The 24,936-nt window shown below is 38.7% G+C and overlaps 1 protein-coding gene across 2 annotated transcripts in view; it reads left to right on the top strand.

Moving 5' to 3' along the window:
* The first annotated feature begins 9,553 nt into the window (after positions 1 to 9,553).
* The window catches only part of LOC149570119 (uncharacterized), a 38,315-nt gene continuing 22,932 nt past the window's right edge, over positions 9,554 to 24,936 (top strand). For both annotated transcript variants that reach the window (XM_089822780.1, XM_089822779.1), the window contains exons 1-2: positions 9,554 to 10,000; positions 12,602 to 12,747. In XM_089822780.1, the coding sequence (XP_089678906.1) occupies positions 9,593 to 10,000; positions 12,602 to 12,747 (554 nt within the window). In that variant the 5' untranslated portion in view covers positions 9,554 to 9,592. The remainder of the gene's footprint in view (positions 10,001 to 12,601; positions 12,748 to 24,936) is intronic.

The following is a 24,936-nucleotide window of genomic DNA, read 5'->3' as shown; positions in this document are numbered from 1 at the left end:
CTGTGTAATATTGCTTGCATAACAATTACTACTTAAGTGGTTCATGTGTATAAAATGTGTGGTAATTTCACCAGATCAATATATTCCTTATACTGATTGTAGATGAGTGCATTACTGCAAGTTATGTTGTTTTGTTGGTTATATATGGGTTTTTGATCGTTCCTTTTAGACTCATTTCATGGTTGGGTGTAATGTGGCTTAACAGGGAGGGCTAGAGATAGATACATTATGATTTTGTTTTTCTCTACCCACTAATTCTGATAAAATGGATGCATTACATTTTGTTTATTCTCTCAGCTAATTCTGGCACTTAAAATGCTTGACCAAGCAAATTTCATGCATATGTGTAGATATGTTGTATTATCATTTACTGCATATATGTATGTTATTATGTTTTTTCCAAGCAATTTTATTTCACGCATATGTGTAGATATGTTGTATTAGCATTTATTGCATATATGTATGTTATTATGTTGTTTCTTGTCATATTTCATGATTAGGCTACTTAAACATATGTGGAAACTAATATATTACATGGCTGCACCAGATTCATCTGATCCTCCTGTTCTAAGTTGCTAGGCTTTTTGTGTCAAGGTTGGGGACTCCGAGGGAGCTAAAAACTCTATTTTTGGTGTGGTAAAAGCGCCCAAGCCACACTCCCATCTCAGATAACAGATGGATGATGTTCGATGGCTATAGAGATTAGGCAAATTTGGCCTTGTAGATGGACATATGATCGAGATAACTTGTTTAAAACTCTTCATGAGATGAATGTATTAAATCATCATTTTATATGATGTCATCATTGTAGCTAATAATTTTAATGGGATGAAATTATGTATTGATGCATCCATTGTATATGTACAATCGATGACTATGTTAGGGATGTATGACGTGTAGGTCAACATTTAATTTTGATTTTAGTTACTAAGCATGGATAATCATTTGTTAATCCTTGATTACGGTTAATGAAATGATTTTTTACTATTCAAACTAGGGTTTTGATTGTATATTTTTTACATTTTTTGGCAATTGTATGATGTGGCAATTGTTGAGTAGGGCATGACTCTTACATATGGTTCATTATATTCTTTGAAGCTCACACCTTTTAAAACATATCTCTAATTTTCATGATTATAGTGGCATTGGGAAGGTCATTTGAATATCTTCAAATAATTTAATGCACTTTTCCTAGAATCTACCCTATGTTTTATTTATTCATTTTTTGTGTTTTCTCATACAAGTCAATTTTTTAGACCTTTTAGTACTAGAAAGAATTTGTTTGCATGAGATGCAATGATTAGATCTAGTTCACAAGAACTAAGATTATTGGGTTTTGATTTTTTTTATTTGAGAATTTATCATGGGTATTTTTTCATCCTATTATTGTCATCTTATAAAAAGGCATGGTAAGTCTTGGAGAAATGAAATATTGACATGTCTTAGGTGGCTTGATTTATATTCTTATTCATAGGGACTCATACATGGACTAGCCAAATGAAGGGGTAGTTCAAATTGGTATATTATCATTGAGAAAGTTATAGGAATGATTTGTTCTAGTGCCAATCCTAACACTATGTGTGATATATTAGATATTAATTGCCCCCTCACATTTGGACTAGACTTTGGGAGATAAATTGAGACTCTGGTATACCTAAACTCATAAAGGATCTCGTGGAGAAAAATTGTCATTCCTCTTGCACTTTCAAACTGTATATCCTCTTATGATGATACTTTCGAGGATTTTGAGTATAACATAGGTCTTGCATGTTTAGTATATCCATATCCTTGAACCCCATCAATTTAGTGCAATGGAACATTTATCCTCTTTCAAACATAACTACTCAAGATTCATATTTAGAAAACATGAAATCCTTTATCATAGAGTCATAGATTATGTAATTGAAGGCTTATATTAGGTACAATTATCTTCTCTTTTTTATTTCCACACCATTGCTGTTAGTGCACCATCTTCATCATTTCTAGACATAACTACCCAATATTCATATCTTGTTAACATGTCATATTTATTTATAAAATCTCAAATTGCATATTTGGAGGATTATTTTGACGACATTGACATCTTATTTATTGAAAACTCCATCAATATTTTCATCCCATCTTCATTATGCATGGATCTAGTTCAACATTGGTCTTTATAGGTTATTGCATTGATATCATCTCTTTCTAACATCAATCAAGTTTTGTCTTCAACCATTCATTGTTGGTGTACTTCTTTCTAGGGAGACTCCTATTCTCATTTTCTCTCTCCTATTGTGGCACATCTGTTTACTTGTATGATATAAGAAACCCTTGGGGGATCACATCAAGTCTTTGAGATGGTCATTGCATAACATCTCTCATTACGCCTTTTATTCCATCACACGGGGAGCCTTTTCATCATTCTTTTACTGGTGAAATTATTGCAACTTTTTCTTTTTTAAAGAGGATTTTTTTCTCACAAGTTTTTCTCCTTTCTAAAGTTAAGTGAGATTTCACCTTTTTCTGCATGAATACCTTATTAGGCCTTGTAGCTAGGATCAATCCATGCTTCTATTGATGTATTCATACATCCATTATTGTAGACTGCATTAGGTTTTAAATAAGATTCTCTCCAAGTTGATATTGAAGGGGTGTTAGAGTAACTAGGATTTTGCCTTAGTAACTAATTAATCAATCATCAATTACTTAGGTTATTTATTACATTACACTTAAAAGCTAGACTTGCGTGTGATTTTTTTGTATTAGATTGAGCTAAATATTTGACAAGTTATCTCTATTCTTGTAATCAAGACGTGTTCCTAGGTTTTCATCTAAGGTTTTATTTATATGCTTTTATAAGAATTCGTTATGATTTGTCCAAGTTTAAGTTACCAATAAATATAGATATACCTATTATGTTTTCTTGGATGAACCTTTCTCTCAAGTTTACATAGCATCAATCGTGACTTTTTCTCTTCAGATGTGATAGACATTTTGGTTGCAAGAGACTTTTGGGAGTTGCAATTCATGTGTAAATTAGCAATTAAAATCTATACATTCATGTTTAAATTGAAATTAAGAAGGGAACGTAGCATATTTGACGATCACTCTCATTTTAGTGCATGCAAATCATGTATCAATCATTCTACAATTCATGAACATACTTTAAGCTTACTTGTAAAGATAGTTTTTAAACACTGACAACTTTAATACACAATATGAAAATATTCTAACAGCTATCCATACCTAAGACTCTCCAACATATTTATAAATTTCAATACCCATCAACTTCATTGTCTTCATCAATTTATTCTTAATTATACTATTCTTCTCACTAATTACTATTTATATATTTTTTTTGATGAATAGTCCTTTTCTATTAAAAATAATATACTAAGACTACAATTCACACAAAAAGGTTCGAGGGTTACAAGATCACCCCGCGAGAGTTCACACGGTTGAGGCTGCAAACATCAACTATTCATCTAAAAAACATATAAAGCAACCCTCAGGTGGCTAAAGCAATGCCCGTTGAGGGAGGTGGTTCATCAGGATCATGAAATACCTAATCATCTTTGGGATTGGGAGGCGGACTGGGAATAGTCCAGCTGTCAGCAGCAACATCAGTGGCCTGGTCAACATTCTTCATATCAGGCTATGGAGGCGAAATAGCCAGCTTTAGGTGAAATGACCATTTCCCAGAAACTACTCATTGAGTACCAAGAGGAGGATTCGGGGACCAACCAATGCCACCACGGGGCGGGGAAACCAAGTAGTGCCTCTTTCCATCATCGCCACTGCTGGGAGAGTGGTGGCAGGAAGCCTGGGAACATGGGGTGTGCGAACGACAACCTAAAGAGTTGCACCTTTGGCGGCGGCCTCTAGGTGTCAAGGTATCAATCAAGGCATTTGGAGGTACCCTCACAATAGTACAAGCGACATTGCCCCAGTGATTAAAAAGATCTTGAAGTTGGGCCACCTCTAGGGCCACCTTGTTTGCTTGCACTTGAATCTGAATCATTACATTATTACAAATGCACGCCTTAGTGTATATAGCAATATTAATATCAAGAAAACTGTGAGTGAAAAGAACAACATTTCTATCTTTCCACAAAGTGAACAAAATCTCCATCCTAAAGGTATGCCAAATCTGGGTAAATTTTTGAGGGATCCTGGGGGAATCACCCAAAATAACCATGCGCAAAGAAAAGGGTTCAGTCCAAAACGACTTAAAAAAATCATGAATCTAATGCCAATAATTTTGAGCACATCTACAAAACTAGAAAATATATATGAAGGACTTTGGTTGGCCACATAATGGACACCTAGGATCCGGAACCCCAATTGGTTGAGCCAAGGCCCAAGGGGAAGACCTTGAAAAGCCATGCACCAAGCAAAATGGGCAATCTTGGGATCTATAATAGCACTCCAAATAGTGTCAAAGTGCTTTTTCCATTGAGAAAGAGAAGATTGCAAATGCCATCTCTGATTGAGTGTATCCACCATAGGCAAATGGGGAGAAATCCATCTATAACCCAGACTTGGTTTGTAATTGGTGAAAGGAGTGGCAGGATACCACTTCCAATTAGTCCACCAAGGTCTAATAAATTGAATACCCACTTTATGAATTAAGTGCCTTGGAATTGCAGAAAGCAATAAGTCAAAAGTTTGCTGATCTGGATGGGCAAGACAATACTAAACTTGCATATCTTCCCAAGATCTAAAACTCATGGAAACCCTAGAGAAAATATCTTTACGAGTCTTGATGCCTCATTTGAAAAAACACAGAGCACTAACACCTTGAGTCTTGGCAAGGGGAATACGTTGGATGGCAAATAGGGGAGACCACCAAATGTTTTGTTGGTTCAAAGAGAGCCCATCATGAAACTCATCACCAGACCAGTGAATCCAAGTCTTAACATCTTCCCAAGCTTTCCATACGCTCTTGATAAAAAAAGAGCCCTGTATGAGCACGAGTTCTCGCATGATGAGAAGGGTGTGAAAGCCAATCCCCTTCCATGTAGACCTATTGACGGGAAATCTGAAAGAAATACAATGCCAAACCAAAATTGTCCAGGCTCCATCTCTAGTAATGACACAGATAATCCATTTGGCACACAGAGCAAGGCCTTGCTTCTGTGTGGAGAGAAGGCCAAGGCCTCCAAACTCTTTTGGGAGACAACAAAAATCCCAAGCAACTCTGTGAAAGCCATGATGATCGAAACCAGATGCCCAGAGAAATTCACAGAGCAATCACTCTAATTTGTGGTAGGAGGCTTTGGAAGGAGCCCACCAAGAAGAATGATAGATATGCATTGTTGCAAGAACTTTCAAGAAAATTTGGAATTTTCTCACAAGAGAAAGTAGTTTCATAAGCCAATAATCTAGCTATTTAGTAATCTTGGCAAGCACTGCATTCCACAGATCCACTGGTGACGTTTGAAAAGAAAAAGTAATGCCTAGAAAGTGAAAGATCTCCCCATGAGTGACCCATTTTCCATTGAAACTGGTTAATCCAAGGTGGCACTGGCAAAACAGATTGGCGGTAATAGAGTGCTTTATGCCATTGAATAGCAGAGCTAGAGGCTTGACAAAAAGTGTCAAGGCAAATAAAGGCATTATTGATGTTTTCTTCATCCTCCAAAAGAGTGAGAAAGAAATCATCAGCAAAATGACCATTTACCAATTGGAAAGAGGATTTTGGAAAAGAAATACCATGAACCAAACCTAAAGACACGGAGTGGGCTAGCAAATAGCCAAACCCTTCAGCAACAAGAACAAAAAGTGCCAGAGCTAGAGGGCAACCCTGGCTGATGGAACAAAAAAGATCCAAGGCATTAGATTGGGAATTATTGATGGTAATGTAGGCATTAGCATCTCCAAAGAGCATCTCCACGGATCGCAGAAAATTGGGACCAAAACCAAGAGCCCAAAGCATAGCCAAAATGAAAGGCCATTCAATTCAGTCACAGGCTTTTGCAAAATCTATTTTGAAAAAAATAGCCACCTGCTTGGACTTGCAAGCCCACTCCATTCCTTTCCAGACAACAATAATGTTGTCAAGAATATATCTAGACTTGATAAAGCCAATTTGCTTAGGCCACACAATTAAAGGCAAGAGGTGGAAAATTTTGAGAGAAATTGTCTTAGCAATAATCTTATATGACACATTCAGAAGGGTAATGGGTCACCAATTGCAAATATCCTCAGGATCTCCAGCTTTAAGTATGAATTTAATATTCCCTTTGTTGATAATAGCTCCCAAACTTTTAGAATGATAGGCTTCAAGATAAACTTTGTGCAGATCGGGACCAATATGCTCCCAGAGGTGTTTGTAAAATTCACAAGGAAACCCATCACACCCGGGGACTTATCATCTACCATGGAGAAAATTGCATCTTTAAGGTCTCGGAGGGTAAGAAGTTGCTCACAGAAAGCACGTTGCTCAACTACTAGGTGATTTGGAGTAATAGAAATACATTTTCTGAGACCTTCCTCCCAAGCAACCAAATTTCCCTGCGAAGCAAAAATGTTCTCATAGTGATGAACAAATGATTGTAGGATATTAGGGAGACTAGAGAGAACAGAAGTGCCTTGTTTGATTTTTAATCCCAAAATTGGTATGATGGGCTCAAAGAGTCTGGAAGAACTCCTTTGAAGCTTTATCACCAACCTCCAACCAATGGAGTCGAGCTTTGATTTGGGCTCTTCGAGCAACATAATTATCCGCAACCTGTTTGTCATGGTGAAGTTTGGCAAGTTGAATTTGCAAATCAACATCAAAAGGATTAAGGGTGAGAGCCTTAGAAGTTTTTTTGAGTGCAAAAGTAGTGGATTCATAAGACTGCCTTTTGAAAACCATCAACTGCCTTCCATAGATGTTGCAGAAAGTGAGTGGTTCTGGTAATGGCTTCATTCCACCACTAAATCCACCCGATCTAGGAATGTGGACGTGGCTCCAGACTCCAGGCACGTAGGATATGAGCAATAGTGGAAGCATGCTTCAACACATATGTGTTGAGGAAGAATTGCGACTTGACAACTTTTTGGACAACTATTTGCAATGCAATGGCAAAACAAATGGGATAGTGGTCAGATAACGTCACATCTGGTAAGGGAATGACAGGTAAATCTCGATCCTCAGAAAAGGAGAAAAAAGATTTTGCAATAATCATGGCACAGTCGAGACGCTTTAAAATGCGGTCAGAGCCAACTCGAAAGTTGGACCAAGTGTACCAAACCCCACTATGTTGGCAACATCTAGTATTGGGATAAAAAAGGCCCAATTTATTGCACATGTAGTACTAGGCTTCCCTTTCCCTAGTTGTCCAGCGAAAAGGAAAAATGTCATTTTTCTTAGATGCCAACTCAACCATATTGAAGTCATCACACATAACCCAAGTAGCTAGAGGCAAGTTGTCAGCTAGCTAGCCCCACAATTGAAATCTTTCCATAGCATCATTGGGAGCATAAACATTAACGACTCCAAAAAAAGATTGTTAATGGAAAACAAAAGCCAAATTATTTTGTGTATGGGGTTAGAACCATGTGAAATAATAGTCGAATGAAGACGAGGTGACAAGAGAGTAACTAACCACCTCTGCCAACATCATGTTGAGAGGAAAACATAATGCCGTCTGGCCAAATGACACGACATGTAGATGAAAGCATGAAACCAAAGATCTTAACTTTTTGCATACAGAGAAAATCTAAATTTCCAAGTCTATGACGGGTGTCCCTGACATAGTACTTTTTGGAGAGGTTTGTGAGACCTCGCACATTCCATGATAAAAATTCATGAAATTTTTTCCATATCATCCTCATCCTCAAGAGAGAAGTAACTATTCTACAAGAAAGAAGAACCCGAGTTAAAGCCAGAAGGAAAATCTTCTGGACTAATGGCTCGTCATTTCCCCTCTGGCTTCTTAGCACGTCTAGGAGGACTGTGAGAATGCTGCACATTCTGAGTCGCCATGGAAGAAGTAGCAAGAGGGGTATGAATCACCACCAAGGCATTAGCCCTGATAGCTGCCTTAATCCCCTATGAGACACCAGGGTTTGAAACCTGTGAAACACTAGGGTTTGGTTCCAAAAACGCCACTTGCACCCTTAAACTGGCTGGGGTTTGCGCTCTTGTTGAAATAGGAGGCACTAAAACAACCACAACATATGATTGTTTAGGAGCCAAGGGAGCCTTGCCCTTGCGCCCAACAATAGTCCATTCTTCTTTTTTCCCTTCTGTTGGCTTGGCAGGGACCTCTTTAGGCGGGGGTTTAATCCTAGGCACAACCAAAGGGCAATCCCTAATCTTGTGTTCCGCTAACTGGCACCTATAGCAGGTGTTAGGTAGGTTCAAATAAAGCACCATTTGAGAGAAGGTTTGAGCCCCAATATGTAGTTCCAGGGAATCCTTAAGATCCTTGGAAAGATCAACCTCAATGCAGACGCATTTTTGAGGGCGAGCATTGAAAAATTTCTCATGTTCCTTTGTGATAATTTTGCCAAGAGTATTGGCAATGGACTTAATAAAAGACCAACATGGCAAGGGTAAACCTGAGAACTCTACCCTCACAAGAACCCTAAGCTTTTTGTTGTCAGAGATAGTGAAGTTTCTCGACCACCTTTGAAAAACAAGCAGGGAGGAACGTACATACCAAGGACCATTGCTAAAAACCACGTCTGCCTGCGATAGGTTGGCGAAGTGAAATAAGAAAAAACCCTTGGTAAGGTTTTGCACAACATCAAGGTAGACTCCATGAGGAATCCAACTTTTGTTAACCCATTCTTGGAGCATAGCTTCAGGAGGAGTCCTACCCACAAAATACCCTATTAAGGTATGCTTTTCTAACCAATCACAAACATCATCGAATTCTTGCAAAGGAAGGATAATACCAGGATTACCTCGTGAAAAACTTTCGGGACGAATTTGCGAGGATGTTTGTTCAATGGAGGTGCCATGGCTTTCCAAAGTAGTAGTGTGAACACCAGTATCAACAACTGGGTCACCACTGACTGGGGCCATTATAAGCTAGCATAAAAACTCTCGTAGTAAATGTGGTTTGACAAGTGAAAACAACAGAAGGAAAGCTCAAACACAGAGCCGTATGCAAGAAAACTAAAAGATCGCATGAAACCCTAGCAAAGCGAAAAAACTGACTCCTTCACTATCGTTACTCTCACTATTTATATTATGTTTGTGCTTCGTGCCTAATTTCATCCATTCTATTCCACCTCATCTACATTTTGATAGGTGAAAAAAAGCTTCGCTATCTTGAAAGAAAGTTCAAAATTGATACCATAAGAATCAAATTCCATTATATAGAGATCTGCACATCATAGAAGAGAATTTAATTTTCAAATATATATTTTATAATGCTTTACATACATTTACTTTTTAGGGATGGGGAATTTTGTTCCAGAACACAAAACAAAGTTCGTGTTGATCCTCTTGGCCTTTAAACGGCCACAGAGATCGTTAATGGTAAGGCATGCCATGCTCAAGGCAACGGAAAAGGACGAAAGCAATACGAGTGGAAATCATATGTAAAAGTATAATATGAAGATTGTAATCGAGTTTTTCTGATGTGTGGTGTGGAATTCACCTCATCTGATGCAGAGCTTCGTGGCCTGGTCAAGGCCAATATCTGCAGCATTTACAAATCCACACTCTCCAGTCTGCTCTCATTCTAAGAATGCATTGCTTCAATATTCGGCATTGTCTCGCTCTACTAAACTACCACATAATTTGTCGCATACACCCACAATCAAATTTGCTACACATTCCGCCTTTAAAAGTTGTTTAACCTACAAAAAATTGAGATTTTCTTCTCTGTTCGCTTTACCAGAGCAGAAAAGACTGTTGAATGTCTGCCGAAGCACCTCTAATGAAAGGACACCTGACACGAATAACAGTAATAATAATGGCAGCGGAGGTGAATGGACGACTTCCATTCTGCTGTTTGGATTGTGGGCAGGGCTTATTTTCTATGTGTTCGTCCTTTCTCCCAATCAAACCCCGGTATTTTCCCTTGCACCTATCTTTTAAGAAGCACTTTTACTAGAATTAGTAAAAAGATGTTTTGATGACGATATAAATTTAAGCCTTATGTTTCTTCGCGACTTGAATTAAACATGAAGATGTTTGGTCTTGAAGTTCATCTGATTGTAAGGTTCTGATAATGCAGACCTAGTTGTGTACTCAAAATGCCATTTATGGTCTAAATTTGGGAGTCGATCCATTACAATTTATGGATTAAATATGGAATCACATATCTAGCATAATAACTGAAAGCAACTGGTTATAGGGAAACCTAAATCCAACACCTCGTTGTTTTTGCCCGTTGATGAGATCTGACCAACACTCCTTTGAGACTCTATAGAAAAGTAAGATTGATTTGTTTAAGTAATCAAGCAACCCAAAAAGTAATCAGGCAACCCAAAAGGGGATCCAGTATGATCTATGGACTAAAGATTTTAATTTTAATTGGATACTCGTTACTAGTTAGCGAGTAGGCCGAGTACGGACCCTTCAGATTCAGTCCTTTGCCCACCCGTTGAAATTGAGAAAGGTTCATCACATGAACTATACTGAGAGGAACTGCCCATCAGCTGCTTGTGGGGCCGATGTTGTATAAAACAGGATATTTAATAAATAGATGGGTCAATGAGTTTGACTCAAAATCACACAGTTATATCCTAATAGCAATATCATAATTTGACTTGCTGTGGAAATTATCTCCTACTTATCATGTGAAACCTTTGTTTAGAGTTGAAAAATCAGTACTAATCCTCTGCAGGTTATATGCTTTTTTAACTCGAAGATTCAGAACTCTAACCCAGTAATGTTGTCTTGAAGCCTATTGAATCAAGTCTTGTGTATGCACTTGTATACTCGAGTGATTGAATATGACATGCTCTTTTTCCTATTTATCTAGTGTGAATGTACTTAACCCTGGTTGTGTCAAGTGCATGCCTGATTGGCTCGTGCACATTTTTTTGAGAACAAAGAGATTTGATTAATTGTAGGCTGATGGTGTAGGCCTATCAGTTTGAAGTAGCAAAACTATTTTCCACTTTCCACTTAAAGGAAAAGGAACAATCACTTGTTAATTGCTGACGATGTATCATTACAAATTAGAAATAAAGATATTGAACTTCTCAGACTTGGTCATCGGTGGGCCTGGTAAATGATTTACAAAGCAGGACCTGAATTCCATATATTGATATATATGTGAGATTGATTGACTTATGTAATCGTAAGTGTTTATCTTTTTAATCAGCTAATCTTAAGTGTCTCTTCTTTACCATAGTCTGCTGACAAGTCCTGATAGTACACTTGTGAAATCAATAATTTCATTTGTAATTTTTATTTTTAGCTCAACTTATTTTTCAATATAGTTTCAAGACAATATAGAATTTGACAAGGAAATTCTAGTTTTAATTGGGGATGACATGAAGCAATTGTCTCAACAGAATTCACGAATCTTTTATAAGCCCTAATTTTGTAGGGTTTCATGGATTGGTTTGGGTGATCTTATGCCTGACAAAGCAACGTCTACTCCTTTATTTTGTGTTGCTTTAATTAGCATCTAGCATTGTTTTATTCTGCTGAAAAAGTGCAGCAATGGAACGATATGCAATCACATAATGATAAAAACATACCATTGAAGGATACCGCAAAATTTTTTTTATTCTGTGATCACAGAATATGATGTTTGATGCAAAAATGACAATAAACATAAATGTGCCTGCCACTGCCTTTCAAAGTTAGTAATTCATAATTAAATGTCCTGTTTTTATTGTTTTAAGTATCAGAATTTGAAATTTGTTTAAAATTTACAAAATTTATAATATGTTTTCGAGACTAATCTTATTTTTGTTTTCTAGCTGGAATTAACTGAAATATTAAATATCATTATACATTCTTTGGGAAGAAATGTAAAATAGAAGTTCTCATTTTCGCATTTTGTACATATTACTTGAATTTTCAAATAATATTTGTAAATGATTGAAGATTAATTAATACACTTTATATTGTCCAAGGCCTTGAACATTGTTGTCTCCCCAAGGATTAGATTGTGAATTTTGGTAGCTGTTCTATTAGAAAGATGGCAGGTGGAAGTCAAGTAATGGATTTTTAATGAATGAAGAAAGGAAAAAAAAATCTCTTAAAGGATGTCTTCACTTCGTTATAATTAATTGAAATATTAAGTATTCTTTAAATGGTCAGAGAATGACCATAGAACAGAAATCTGTTATATGTTTTTATGTTACACATATTACTTGCAGTATCAAAAGTTATGATGTAAAAGCACTGAAAATTAACAGGCTTGATATTGAAAATATTTTGCACCAATTTTTTCCCCAAAAGCTATATTTTACACTGTTTTTAATACCAAACTTTGCATTGGGTAAGAACTTACAACATTGTTGCCTTGCCAAGGCTTAGATTGTGAATTTGAGGATGTATTTCCTTTAGAAAGCATGGTCATGTAGTTGTGCAAAATAATGAATTTGCATTGATGAGGAAAACAAAAGGAAATTATAAGCAATGTCTTCACTTTATGTGGTAACCTCTAATTTTCCTTAATTGTTTCTCATCTTTTGGTCAAAATTGCAGAATAGGGATTTGTACTTCTTGCAAAAGCTTCTAAATCTAAAAGGAGACGATGGTTTTAGAATGAACCAAGTTCTGGTGAGCCTGTGGTATATTATGGGATTTTGGCCATTAGTGTACAGTATGCTACTGCTACCAAGTGGCCGGAGGTAATTTTTCTTAAAACTTTCAACTTCTTTTTGAGTTCAATGTTGTGCACTGCTCTTTTCTTGTTGTCTCCCATCTATGTAAGAGAGAATTTAAAAAGAGGAACACCAGATTACAAAGAGACGTGAAGTGAAAACTGCCACCCAGATGACCTGAAATGGATAAATCAAACACACAGAGATGCATAGACATGTCGTTTATAATATTGACTATGAGTTCAGATTTAAAACTGATTAAGCATGAAGAAGAGGAAAAAGTAGACGAAAAACTTCAAACATTGTTTCTTGATAAGTAGATAATATTTTTCCACAGCAAGTCAATTTGTGATATTTCTATCAGGCGAGTCAAATTCATTGACCCATGTTTCATGAGTGGTGGTTCACACGAACCCATCTCTCATGAGAATGAATATAACACTTAACACTCATTGGATCTAGGTGATGCTCATAGAGGTGAAGCATCGAGACTTCCCAAGAGGTCAACCGTCCCAATACTACTCCAGCTTGAGTGCGCTTAACTACGAAGTTTCCTTCATGGTTAAACCCACTTTGCTTGCAATCCCATTTGCAAAACCCTCACCAAGTGTTGTGCCTTATGAACCATTCATTAGAAAGCCCCTTAAGCTCATCAATTGATAAGTTAGATATATTTTTCCACAATAAGTCAAATTGTGATATTTCTATCAAGATTCACCTGTGTAGTTTTTGAGTGAAACTCATTGACCCATGATTCATGAGTAGTGGTTCACACTAACCCATCTCTGATGAGAATGAATAGAACACCTAACACTCATTGGATCTAGGTGATGCTCGTGAAGGTGAAGCACTAGGGCTTCTTGGGAGGTCACCCATCCTAGTACTACTCTAGCTTGAGCGTGCTCAACTATGGAGTTTCCTCCATGTTTAAACCTACTCTGCTTGCAACCCCATTTGCAAAACCTTCACCAAGTGTTGTGCCTTATGAACCATTCATTAGAAAGCCCTTCAACCTCATCAATTGATAAGTAGGATATGTTTTGTGCTATGTTCCACGGAGTTTCCGGGATGGGGACGTTTTAGGGGACGGGGACGTGTTTCCGGTACGGGTACGGGTCGAAGCCAAAATTTAGGGGACGGGACATCAGGGGACGGCGATTAAAAACATAGGGGATTTTTTTTAATATAGAGACAAAATTCAAATATGTATATCATAACATTGATAAACCATTCACCATAGACATTTTAGAAGATAAATACATGGAATGTTATCAAATGGCAAATACTAAGTGCTTCCATTATAACAATATCACATACATATATAGCAAAAATTAAAATGCCTAAAGGCTTCAAGTATCATGCTGAAATCAGAATGAAATAAAGAGAAGTCCAACTAAAATAGTTGGTAAATAGTAAATACCAAACGCAGTCTTGCCTCACTAAACACAATCTTTGCTCATTGCTGCTACTGCTCTTATGTTTTTTTCCTTCCTCTTAGCAAGTATGTTAAATCGAAAAATGAGTAGAAGAGTTAGTGTTTTAATGGACCAAATATGGGTTGCATATTGTTATTATGTCTTTAAGATGACTAGGGGCCACACGAACAACAAAAATTAGGAAAAAATGTTTTTTTGGGGATGGTTTGCCTTTACCAGATTGACTGGAAAAAAGGGGACGGCCAGCAGTTTCGGGGACGGATAGGGGACGGCAAAACTGTCCCCGATACTGCTGGCCGTCCCCAAGTTTCCTGCCCAAAAAAATTGGCCGTTTTGGAGACGTTTCTGAATTCTTCAAAAAAGGGACGTCGCAGGGTACGGCCAAAATCCGTACCCGCGTCCCCGTTTCGTACCTGGTACGGGTACTAGGGTACAGAGGCAGGGGACGCGTCCCCGTGGAGCATAGGTTTTGTGATATTGCTATTAGGATTTAATTGTGTGATTTTGAGTCAAACTCATTGACCCATGTTTCATGAATAGTGATTCAACATGAATCCATCTCTCATGAGAATAAATGGAACACTTAGCACTCATTGGATCTAGGTGATGCTCACAGGGGTGAAGCACCGGGACTTGTTTTTCCAAAAGGATATGTTTTTCTGCGCAAAGTCAAATTGTGATATTTCTATTAGGATTCAACTGCATAGTTTTTGAGTCAAATTTATTGACCCATCCCTAGACACTTTGGATCATACCTTCCCCCTTGAGAGGCAATGGGCCCCATTGTACTAATCTGTTACAACAGATGAGGAATTTTTGCTTCCATTTGTTCCTTGGTTAACCAGTTGCCCAGCTTGACCCACCCGATAAAGAGAAATGTTTTGTTTTTGCAGTCTTGAGAATGACTTCAGTGACATTGTCATATTGTAGTGGAGTATGGTACCTGAATTCAACTCTGTAGCTTGAATGTGCTCAGCAGCTTGGGAAATATCCAACAAAGGAGGAAAATACGGTCGTAGCAATTCCACATTGAAAACTGCATGCAGCCCCAAAAATGGTGGCAAATTAAGTTCAAAAGCATTTTCACCAACCTGCTTCACAATGGTATACGTGCCATAACGGAGAGGACAAAGCTTTCTGTTTGGTCCTTGAAGACTCTCCTTCTGAAGATGTAACCATACCTTGTTACCAATCTGGAACTGATGAGGAGTCCTGTGCTGTTCATGTCCATCCTTATACTTCTTATTGCTCTGCTCCACAATCTCATGAACTTGTTGTTGTAGGCATCCGATCTTATCAATGAATCCTTTTGCTTTATCTGCCTCCTTGTCAACATTCAATGGACTATCAGATTGCAGAAATGTAATGCTATATCCATTGGTGCTAATGGCTGATACCCAAGACAAACCTCAAATGGACTATGTCCTGTAGTACCATGGAGTGCACGGTTGTAACTAGTACGTAGGGTAAGCTTTCATCCCATGTGCAAGGATGCTTGGAATGGTACATTTGTAAGATATGAATAATCATTTGATTTTCTGCTTTTGTCTGACCATTTGTTTGAGGATGGAATGTTGTGGACTTTGTGTCTATTCTAGCCCATAATGAAGACCAAAAATTGTTGATGAATCTGCTATCCCTTGCAGAAGTAGTGCTTTTTGGCAAACCAAAATGAATGCAAACATGTTAAAATAATATCTGGGTAGTCTCTTCTGCAGAAATCATCTTTTCACACGCTGCTATGATAGCCATTTTAGAAAACCTATCTACCACCACATATACACAATCACGTTACTGTCTGGTAGTTGGAAGTCTAGACATAAAATCCATTGAAACTGACTGCCACAATTTATCAGGAATAGGTGATGGTAAATATAGACTTGTTTTGAGGTTTTCACACCATCATCCCATTGCAAATGGGGACCCCCTTTTCTGCTTTAGCAGCAACAGTAATAGTGGTCTTAGGTGGTTTTAGTTGGCAACATTTTCAAGTCTCCAAGTCCGAGAGTGAGTTTGAGCAATTTTGAAGTAATGAATGTCTGGGGTGTGAGCAAGAGTTAAGCATGTCAAGATCATGGAATGGAAACCAAGGGATTTGGGATGAAATGAGTTAAGGCCTCACAAATCCTTGTTCTAGCTTCAACTTGACCTTATAAAGTCAAGAAAGGTTCAAGGAGGTAACATTGCCAAAGGCATGCTGAACCCTAAAATTTGGCTAAGTCTAGAGTTTTTTGAAAAGCTCCAAAATCTGGAATTTGTTTTTATAAATCCTATGAAGCTGAAACCTATCTCAAACATTCTGACAGTATTTATACAAATATAACTTAAAAGTATAAGAAAGGAAATACTTAAACGTTATATTTGTATAAATCCTCATGCCTCCTGATCTAAAAATGACTGAGTGTTGAAATGGAGAGTTAAACAGCGAGCACATTTGCTAAACTAGGTCGGATCCTGCCCCTTTTTGGGAAATAATTATCAACTTCCCCTAATTTCCGCCCCCTCCAATCAAGCCTTCAAGGCATGAGATGATGAAGAACTCAGAGTGTGAGTGAAAGAGCGCGAATGAGTAAGTTTTTGGGCTCAAATTTGGCAAAATCTAATTGAGCTAAAACATAAAATTCCCATCAAGGGTCGGAATTTGACCCTCTTTGGGAAATAATTCCCTAACCAGGCAGATTTCAGCCCCCTCAAAATAGCAAAATCCTTTGCATCAACCCAAATTCGTTAGAGCTTGGGAAAAGTTGAAGAAGAAATGACTGAAGCATTGAAGTTTTCAGTGGAAGATGGTCATATTTTGAAAATTTTCCAATTAAGGGTCAGAATTTGACCCTCTTTGGGAAATAGTTCCCAACTAAGGTAGATTTCTTCCACCACTTCAAGATCTTTGGTGCCAATAAAAAACATCATTGAAGACTTGGCAAAATCTGAAAGGGGACGACTCAATTGGGTGGAGTTTTACATGAAATGATAAAGTTTTAACTGAAGTTTCCCATCAGGCGTTGGAAGGAAACCCTCTTTGGGAATTAATTCCTATCAACCGTAGGATTCTGCCCCTCTTTGGGAATTTATGCCCATCAAGGTGCTTTTTCTGACCTTAAACATTCTAAACTTCACATCACCTAAACACTTTTCTTTATTGCAAAATTTTGGAGAAATCGTAAGGCAAGGTTCGGTAGTGTTTCCAAGATAGGGGCAAGTTTGAAATTGGAAATTGAAGGCATTTCTTAAGAGAGGGTGGATTCTGCCCTTCCTTGGGAATTTAATTTCCACGGACCTGCAATTTCTGCCTCAAGGTTTGGGTAGCAAGGTCAGCCTTAATGGATGGTTCAAAATGCAATAAAACAAAATCTCATTTCCTTGTTGCAGGTCAGCCCTTATGGGGAGTGGAACGAATTAAATTCAATTAAATTTTCATTGGCTAACAAAGCCAAAGTCGGCCTTCTTGAGTAACCTGTCCTAATCGCCTATAAAGGAAAGCCTCAAACCATTTTATTTGAACATCATGTCAAGACAAATCATCTCTGCCTATACCTGCAAACTATATCCTAGTTAGCAGTGAATTCCATCAGTCTGCAGCAGTGAATTGCCTCCTTGAGAAGGTAACAAATAAGGCTATAGTGGCAGCGATTTTTTTCTGCCTGTAGCAGCACATTGCCATTGTAGCATGACAGAAGATTAAAAGAGAAGTAGGCCTTGGGCATCTAAAGTTTCAATATTTTGATTAGCTAACATTATTTCCTCAAAGTTTACAAGGCAGCTCTGACCATATGTGATTGAGCCCATGATTCCTATATGCTAGAATGATCAACATCTCATATAAAAGGAAGTCAAAGTGCTCTCTCTCTCTCTCTCCGTCCCTCTCTCTCTCATGTTTTGCAAGGTTGATTTCAGTGATGAAGAGGCTTGGAAAGATGCAAGTAATGTCAAGGTGATGATCAAAACTTCAAGATTGCAAGTGGATGCTCCAAGTTCAAACTCGAAGACTTCCAAACGAGAAGATGATTAAACATCAAGGTCAGCTAAGGAAAATCCAAGTCAAGATCAAAAGGGATCCAAGTGCATGAAGAATTCACCACTTCAAAAAGAGTCAAAAGGATACGAGATTGAGTTCACGAGACAAATCCAATTACATGAAGGCATCCTCGAGTACAATCAAGTGCAATCAACTTCAAGAGCACCAATGCAATAAAAAATTACATCAAGCTTACAAGTTCAAGCTACATATTCAAGTCCAACCTTGAGGGAAACTTTCAATGGTGGGTGAGATTTGAAAAGGAACATTGGCCTAATCTTCAAGGAGTTAAAGAGTTAATCAAGAGTTTCTTTTTAACAATCGAACATGAAATATTTGCAGCTTTAAGAGACAAATTGTACAAGACAAGACTCTAAGCATGTGATTAAATAGATCTACAAGATAAGGGAAATGATGTGGCACCTAGCTGTTTTTTGCAATCAGAAAATTCCAGTTCCAAGCACAAGCAATCAGTATGCCAAGTGTCCTATTTTCTCATTGGTTGTGAAAATCATTGTAATTTTCTTATTTGCCCATGAATTGATGGCCTCATGTAATTAGTTGTAAATTTGGCAACCCTAATTAGGGTTTGTGGGAAGAAATTACGACCCTTTGTCTTCAATCAACCTTGGCCCTTCATTGTGATAGAGCAACTATTAAAGGCTAAGGCCTTCTCATTTGTAAGGGGTTAGAAATTTAGATTTATTGGACTAGAGGAGAATCAATAGAGAGCTAGAAATAGAATAGGCTAGCTAAGGGAGAGACTTGATCAAATTGTTGCTATAATGCTTATCAAAGTAGTGGATAGTTCATTGTTGGTTCTTCATGGTGAATTACATAATATTACTTAGAAGTGTTGCATGGTCTCCTCAATATCTCACTTGGAGTAGTTTTTTTTCATGATGAAGTAGTTTAGTTGAATAAAAGTAATTGTGGACGTTTACTTGAATGACTTAAACAAATACAAGCCACTAGCCTCTTGCTGATTGTAAGTGTACCTTGCATGGTAAGTTGATGATTGAAAACACTTAAATTCAGTTGATATTCAATTTTTAGTTTGCATCCATTTGATGGGGTTGGAGAGGGGATATTGATTTGATTACCATTTGAGTGTTCCATAGAAGCTTGCACTAGATGGGTGGAGTTATCGATTAAGCCACATCTAGCACACTCCAAGTCATCCATGATTCCTTGCATTCATAGTTAGAAGTAGTAGTGGTAAAGTTTAAGTCTAAGTTGAGGTAGAAGCTAGAAGATCAAAACTATATTATATTTACACATTGTGAAGCCAAATCTTTATAAGTGCAAGACTTGATATCCGTTGAATGAATAGCGTAAGTCCCCTAAGTGATTACTAGTGAATCACAGTATTTCAGTGAGCAAGTATCCACAATGGAAGGAACCTTGAAACCATTTCATGATCTTACTTTGCAAGATTAGCATGATAGATGACCTTATATCAAGAGAGGATTGAGTAGTCGATGTTTCACTCCAAAGAATTGAATGTGTGATTTTGCATGTTGTGGAACAAAACTCACATCAACAAGATCCAACTTACAATTTGTTGGGTTTGCGATTGCATAGACTGCACAAGCTTGTTTGTATAAAATGATATCAAGGTTCATTTTTGGCCAATAGAAACACTTTTGAAAGATACCAATAGTCTTATCAATACCAAAATGGCCTACAACATAACTATAGTGTGCTTCTCATATCATTCTCTTTGCTTCTTTAGTGGGAATATACATGACTCTCATGGCAAAGCAACCCATCCTGCAAGTGAAAATCAGAGACACACTTTTCTCCTAATAATTAATCATAAGTGTCAGTAAAATCAAGGTCATTACCTTATAGTTGAGCCCAAGTTATTGATTGATGGCCACATGAATCTAATACCATTGTCAAACCTGTAATTAGAGGCCTAGCCAAACAATCTACCACTTTGTTACTGCTTTCCTTTTAATGAGAAATGTTGAATTGAAATTGCTGTAGATAAGCCAACCACCTTTGATGTCTATCATTCTATGACTTCCCTTGCGTTTGCAAGAATTGAAGAGGTTTATGGTCCATATATAGAATAATTTCCTTTTGCAGCATATAATGCTTCCATTGTTTGCAAGCTTGAACAGTGGCATATAACTCCTTATCATTGGTGGATTACCTACGTACTATATTAAAAAACATTTCACTATGGTGGGCAACCAGAGGTCCATGTTGCATGTGTATAGCACCAAGAGCATAATCAGATGCATCTATTTCTATTTCAAATGATTGTTGCAAATCTAGAAAGACCACTACTAATGCTCAACATAGTCTTTTCTTTAATTCCTCAAATTCTTGTTGCTTTGCCTCCATCCACTAAAATTTTGCTTGTGCTGCACCCCTTAGTGATTGGTTAAGAGGCCATGATAAATGTGAGAAAGCAAACACAAATCTACTGTTTACCGCATAAGTTAATTAAGAATTGCACACAGATAATGAACACGAACTTGAACAGCAGAACACTTCTCTTTATTATTCGCATAAACCAGAACATTACATTATGCTTCCATGATAATATCTGATGATAAGATGAATACAATGCTTCCCGAAGAGGTTATAAATACTTTCCGAAGAACTTTCCCGAAGGAGTCCGTCGGCCAGATACATTATGTCCGCTACAAACTATTTACCCGTTGGCTACATAACAAGAACTTTTCCGAAGGGACCCATCGGCTGATACACAATTTCTACCGACGACATCATGCCCCCCAAAAAGAAAAGTCGTCTCCTGACGACTATTAGAAAATCTCTGAGACAAATCAACAACCAAAATACATTGACTGACTAACTGGTCTTCAACATCGTCACCTTAGCCAATCTGACATGTGACCCTGATAGCCACCTGTGCCGCTTTTTGCCTTCCAATTCTGAGTACACTGAACCAAGTGTCGCTGCACTGCCTCCAATTGGATGATCAGCTCCTCCCGAGCTCTCTACGCATCCACCAAGACAGCCTCACGGCCAACACCTACTCTCAGTGCCTCTGATACACAGACACTCCATGCCTGCCGCAGCTCCAAGTCTTCTCAACTGGTCAGACTCCCACGATTGATATCCGCCACAACTGGGGGTCCAGGGGGCAACGCCCCTGCGGGGTCCTGGGGCAGTGCCCCGGGTGCGCTCCCTCTGGCAATCACTGATGCTTCCCCTTTCCTTTGGCATCATCTGTCACTCATTCTGAACAACTTGATTCTGTCATCGTTTTTTTTAAATTTTTTTTTTTTTTATAGAAAACCTCCTGTCACCCTTCTGTGATGAAATCCGTACGGCTTCAATCTTGACACTGTCTGCTGATTGCATATGGATGCCTCCTTCCTAGAGCTGCCACGCACACGGGTTTTGATGAAACAATTCTGAAGGCGTCTTCACTATTTCAATCTTCTGGAAAAGCCGTACTGCAATATCCCACCAAGTCTTCAAAATCCGTACGATGGAAAATAACAAAATTTGGCTCCAAATTCCGTACGTCAACCTTCTGAGGCTATCAAAATTCGTACCAAATTCCGTGCGTTAACCTTCTGAGGCTATCAAAATTCGTACGGTGGTTTCAGTACAACTTTTAAAAATCGTACAGTGCAAGAAAAAAAAATCGTACCACAGCAAAATCGTACACAAACTTTGAAGATAGAAACCGTACATTGTCTTTAAAAATCGTACTGCAAGCATGAAATCCGTACGTTGTCTTTAAAAACCGTACTGCAACATGAAATCCGTACGTTGGCTTTAAAAACCGTACTGCAAACATGAAATCCGTATGTTGTCTTTAAAAACCGTACTGCAAGCATGAAATCTGTACGTTGGCTTTAAAAACCGTACTGCAAACATGAAATCCGTACGTTGGCTTAAAAAACCGTATTGCAAACATAAAATCCGTACACCCTCCTTCAGATATGAAAAATCGTACGTTACTTCCGTTTCCCTTCAGATGAGAACCCGTACGGTGTTGTCCCTTGTAATTATGAAACCGTACGGTACAGTACGGTACTTTCCAAAAATCGTACGATACTTTATATATATATATTTTATTTTATTTATTTTTGAAAGGAAGAATAGCAAAGTCAGATTACCCTTCGACCGTCGTCACCGTCGGTTTGCAATGACGAAGGGGTCTCCTGAAGGCCATTTTCTGATGCAGAAGTCTTCCGGCCGTGGTATACCTTCAGCTTCGAGCCATTCATCGCCTGAGGCACTTCCTGTCCATCCAAAGTCCATAATTCTATTGCTCCATTGTCCCCTACTTCTCGGATTTGATACGGCCCGACCCACTTAACTTTGAACTTGCCTGGTTTGATCTCATTCCACTGTCCAAGTTGAAACCTGCTACGCCTGTTCTGTGTCATCTCCATATCGCCCAGTTTGTTCTCGAAGTTCACTACCATGGACTCCGTCAGTTGCCCCTTCTGTCCATCTATAACACATTCACTCTGTACTGCTACAACTTTTATTGAACCCTTCCTCTTTGTTGCTTGTGCAGACCGTATCATGTGCCTTCCTTGCTGCCGGTACCTTTCTGTTATATCTGTGGTTCGACGTAATACTTTCTTCCTGCGCATTCGTACAGTAGAATCTTTCCTTCTTTTGGATTTGTATTGTATGTTTTGTCCTTCAGCTTCAGTCATATCTGCGTTTTCTTCTTCGGCTTCTCTGTGTTGCTTCGAACATTCATTTCTTCCTTCGGCTTCTCCATGTTCTTTCAGACATTCATTTCCTCCGTTGGCTTCTCTGTGTTCTTTTAGACATTCATTTCCTCCTTCGGCTTCTCTGTGTTCCTTCGAACATTCATTTCCTTCTTCTTTCTTACTTTCGTCGATCCTTAGCATATTACAACTTGGAAAGAGCTCGTAATCCTCTATCTGCCAGTGGTAAAGACCATTTATTGAATCTAGATCGTCATCTCCTTCCAATCGTAGGACTCCCTCCTGATCGGGTTCCATACTCTGTCTCCTTTCATTGTCTTCTCCTTCAGAATCCGACGATAGAGCTTCTTCTACAACCATCTGAGTGTGTAGATCGATGACATACTTTCGGCCTTTGCTTTCGAGTGATAAAGTATTTTTCTTCCAATCGTGCTTTGCCTTGGCTTGTATCAGCCACCCCCGACCGAGAATGGCATCATATCCTCTCCGCTTCAGTGGGATCACGACAAAGTCCAACAGGAACGGTTGTGTTCCAATCGTCATTGGTTGCGCTGAGTACTCCCAATGGCTTGATTCCATGTTGATCGGCTGTTAACAATTGGAAGGTAGGTGGCCACAATGTCGGCTGTCCCAACTTTTTCCAAGTGTCTTTAGGCAACACATTGACACCGGACCCTCTGTCCACAATTGTTTCCGTCAATACAGTCCCGAGAATTCCCATTTCAACGACTGCCGGATGGCGTTCGGATGAGGGCTAACAACATCAGATCTTCTGCACTTGCGCCACTCTCCTCCTTTTTGTCCGCTGTACTTGCTCCACTTTCTTGCTCCCTTCCATCTTCTCCTGGTAGTTTAGCAGCGGGAACGATGTTTGTGAGTGTCGATCGGAGCTGAGGCATAGTGAGCAACAGATCACTTATCCTGACGGGTATTTCGACTTGCAAAATTTGCCGTACAATGTTCTGTTTTGCGCAGTTCCGTACGGAAGTACTCGGTGTGTCCTTCAGTCGTGCCGTTTCTGCCTGTGTTGCTTTTTGGATCTCTACCTGTGCTTCCTCCAGTCTCTTCTTTTCTTCCGCTGGGTCGGGGTACACTTTCGCTTGCTGCCGTGTGATGGCCAAAACCTCTTCTTCCTCTGTCCCGACGGTGATCAAGTTTACTCCCGACTTTGGACACTTAGCATCTTCATAATCACCAGGTCCACACCATCTGCATAACAACTTCGGTGTGTTCGCCGTTGTACACTCTCGAGCGAAGTGACCCCACAGATTGCATGCGCGGCATTGAACAATTGGTCGACCATTCGCATCATACTGAATTCGACTCCTTTCGCTTGTATTGTTGTTATTTTGATCGAGCCGGTTGTTTCTGTATCCACCCGATGTGGCACCTTCCGTACTGGTGTTCCTGTTCCCTCCTGACGGGGATGCCTCCTATGACAGGAACACTTGCTGCGGTGTCCTTGTTTTCAAATTAAAAGGGCATTCCTTTACCGAGTGTCCCAAGATCTGGCAGATTTCACAAAATTGCTCTTTCGGGCAGGATCCCTTCGTATGGCCTTCTTTCTTACACTCCGTGCACCATAGGTCATTACCCTTAGTCTCCTTGTTCATGTTTTTGAATTCCTTCATCATCCGCATCATATCCTTCTGGAGGGCACGGACCTTCCTGTTGCTTCCCTCGTCATTGTTGCTATCCTCTCTTGAAGATGCATTGTCGTAAGAATTGGACGAGCTGCTCTTCTTCTTTTTCTTTGTCTTTTGGTCACTTTCGAGGTTCATTGCCTGATTGTACGCTTCCTCGTATGTTGATGGTGGCACGATCTTCATCTTTTTCCGCAGCTTCGGGTGAAGGCCTTCAATGAACCATCTTTTCTGGAGTCCATCTGCCGGCTTATTCTCCATTTTACTGATTAAGTCCTTCAATCTCTTGGCGAAGACCCGTACTGTTTCATTCCTCTTTTGCTTGGTATTGAATATCTCTGCTACAATTTCATTATCATCATGCAAAAGTTGAAATTCTGCAATGAACTCCTTCTTAATGTTATCCCAACTGTTTAATTTTTGTGGATCAGCATCAGTAAACC

Source organism: Cupressus sempervirens, chromosome 3 (genome assembly GCF_028749045.1).
Source record: "Cupressus sempervirens isolate cs-2001-9-10 chromosome 3, ASM2874904v1, whole genome shotgun sequence".
Classification (NCBI taxonomy): domain Eukaryota; kingdom Viridiplantae; phylum Streptophyta; class Pinopsida; order Cupressales; family Cupressaceae; genus Cupressus; species Cupressus sempervirens.
This window is presented reverse-complemented; position numbering and strand designations above follow the sequence as displayed.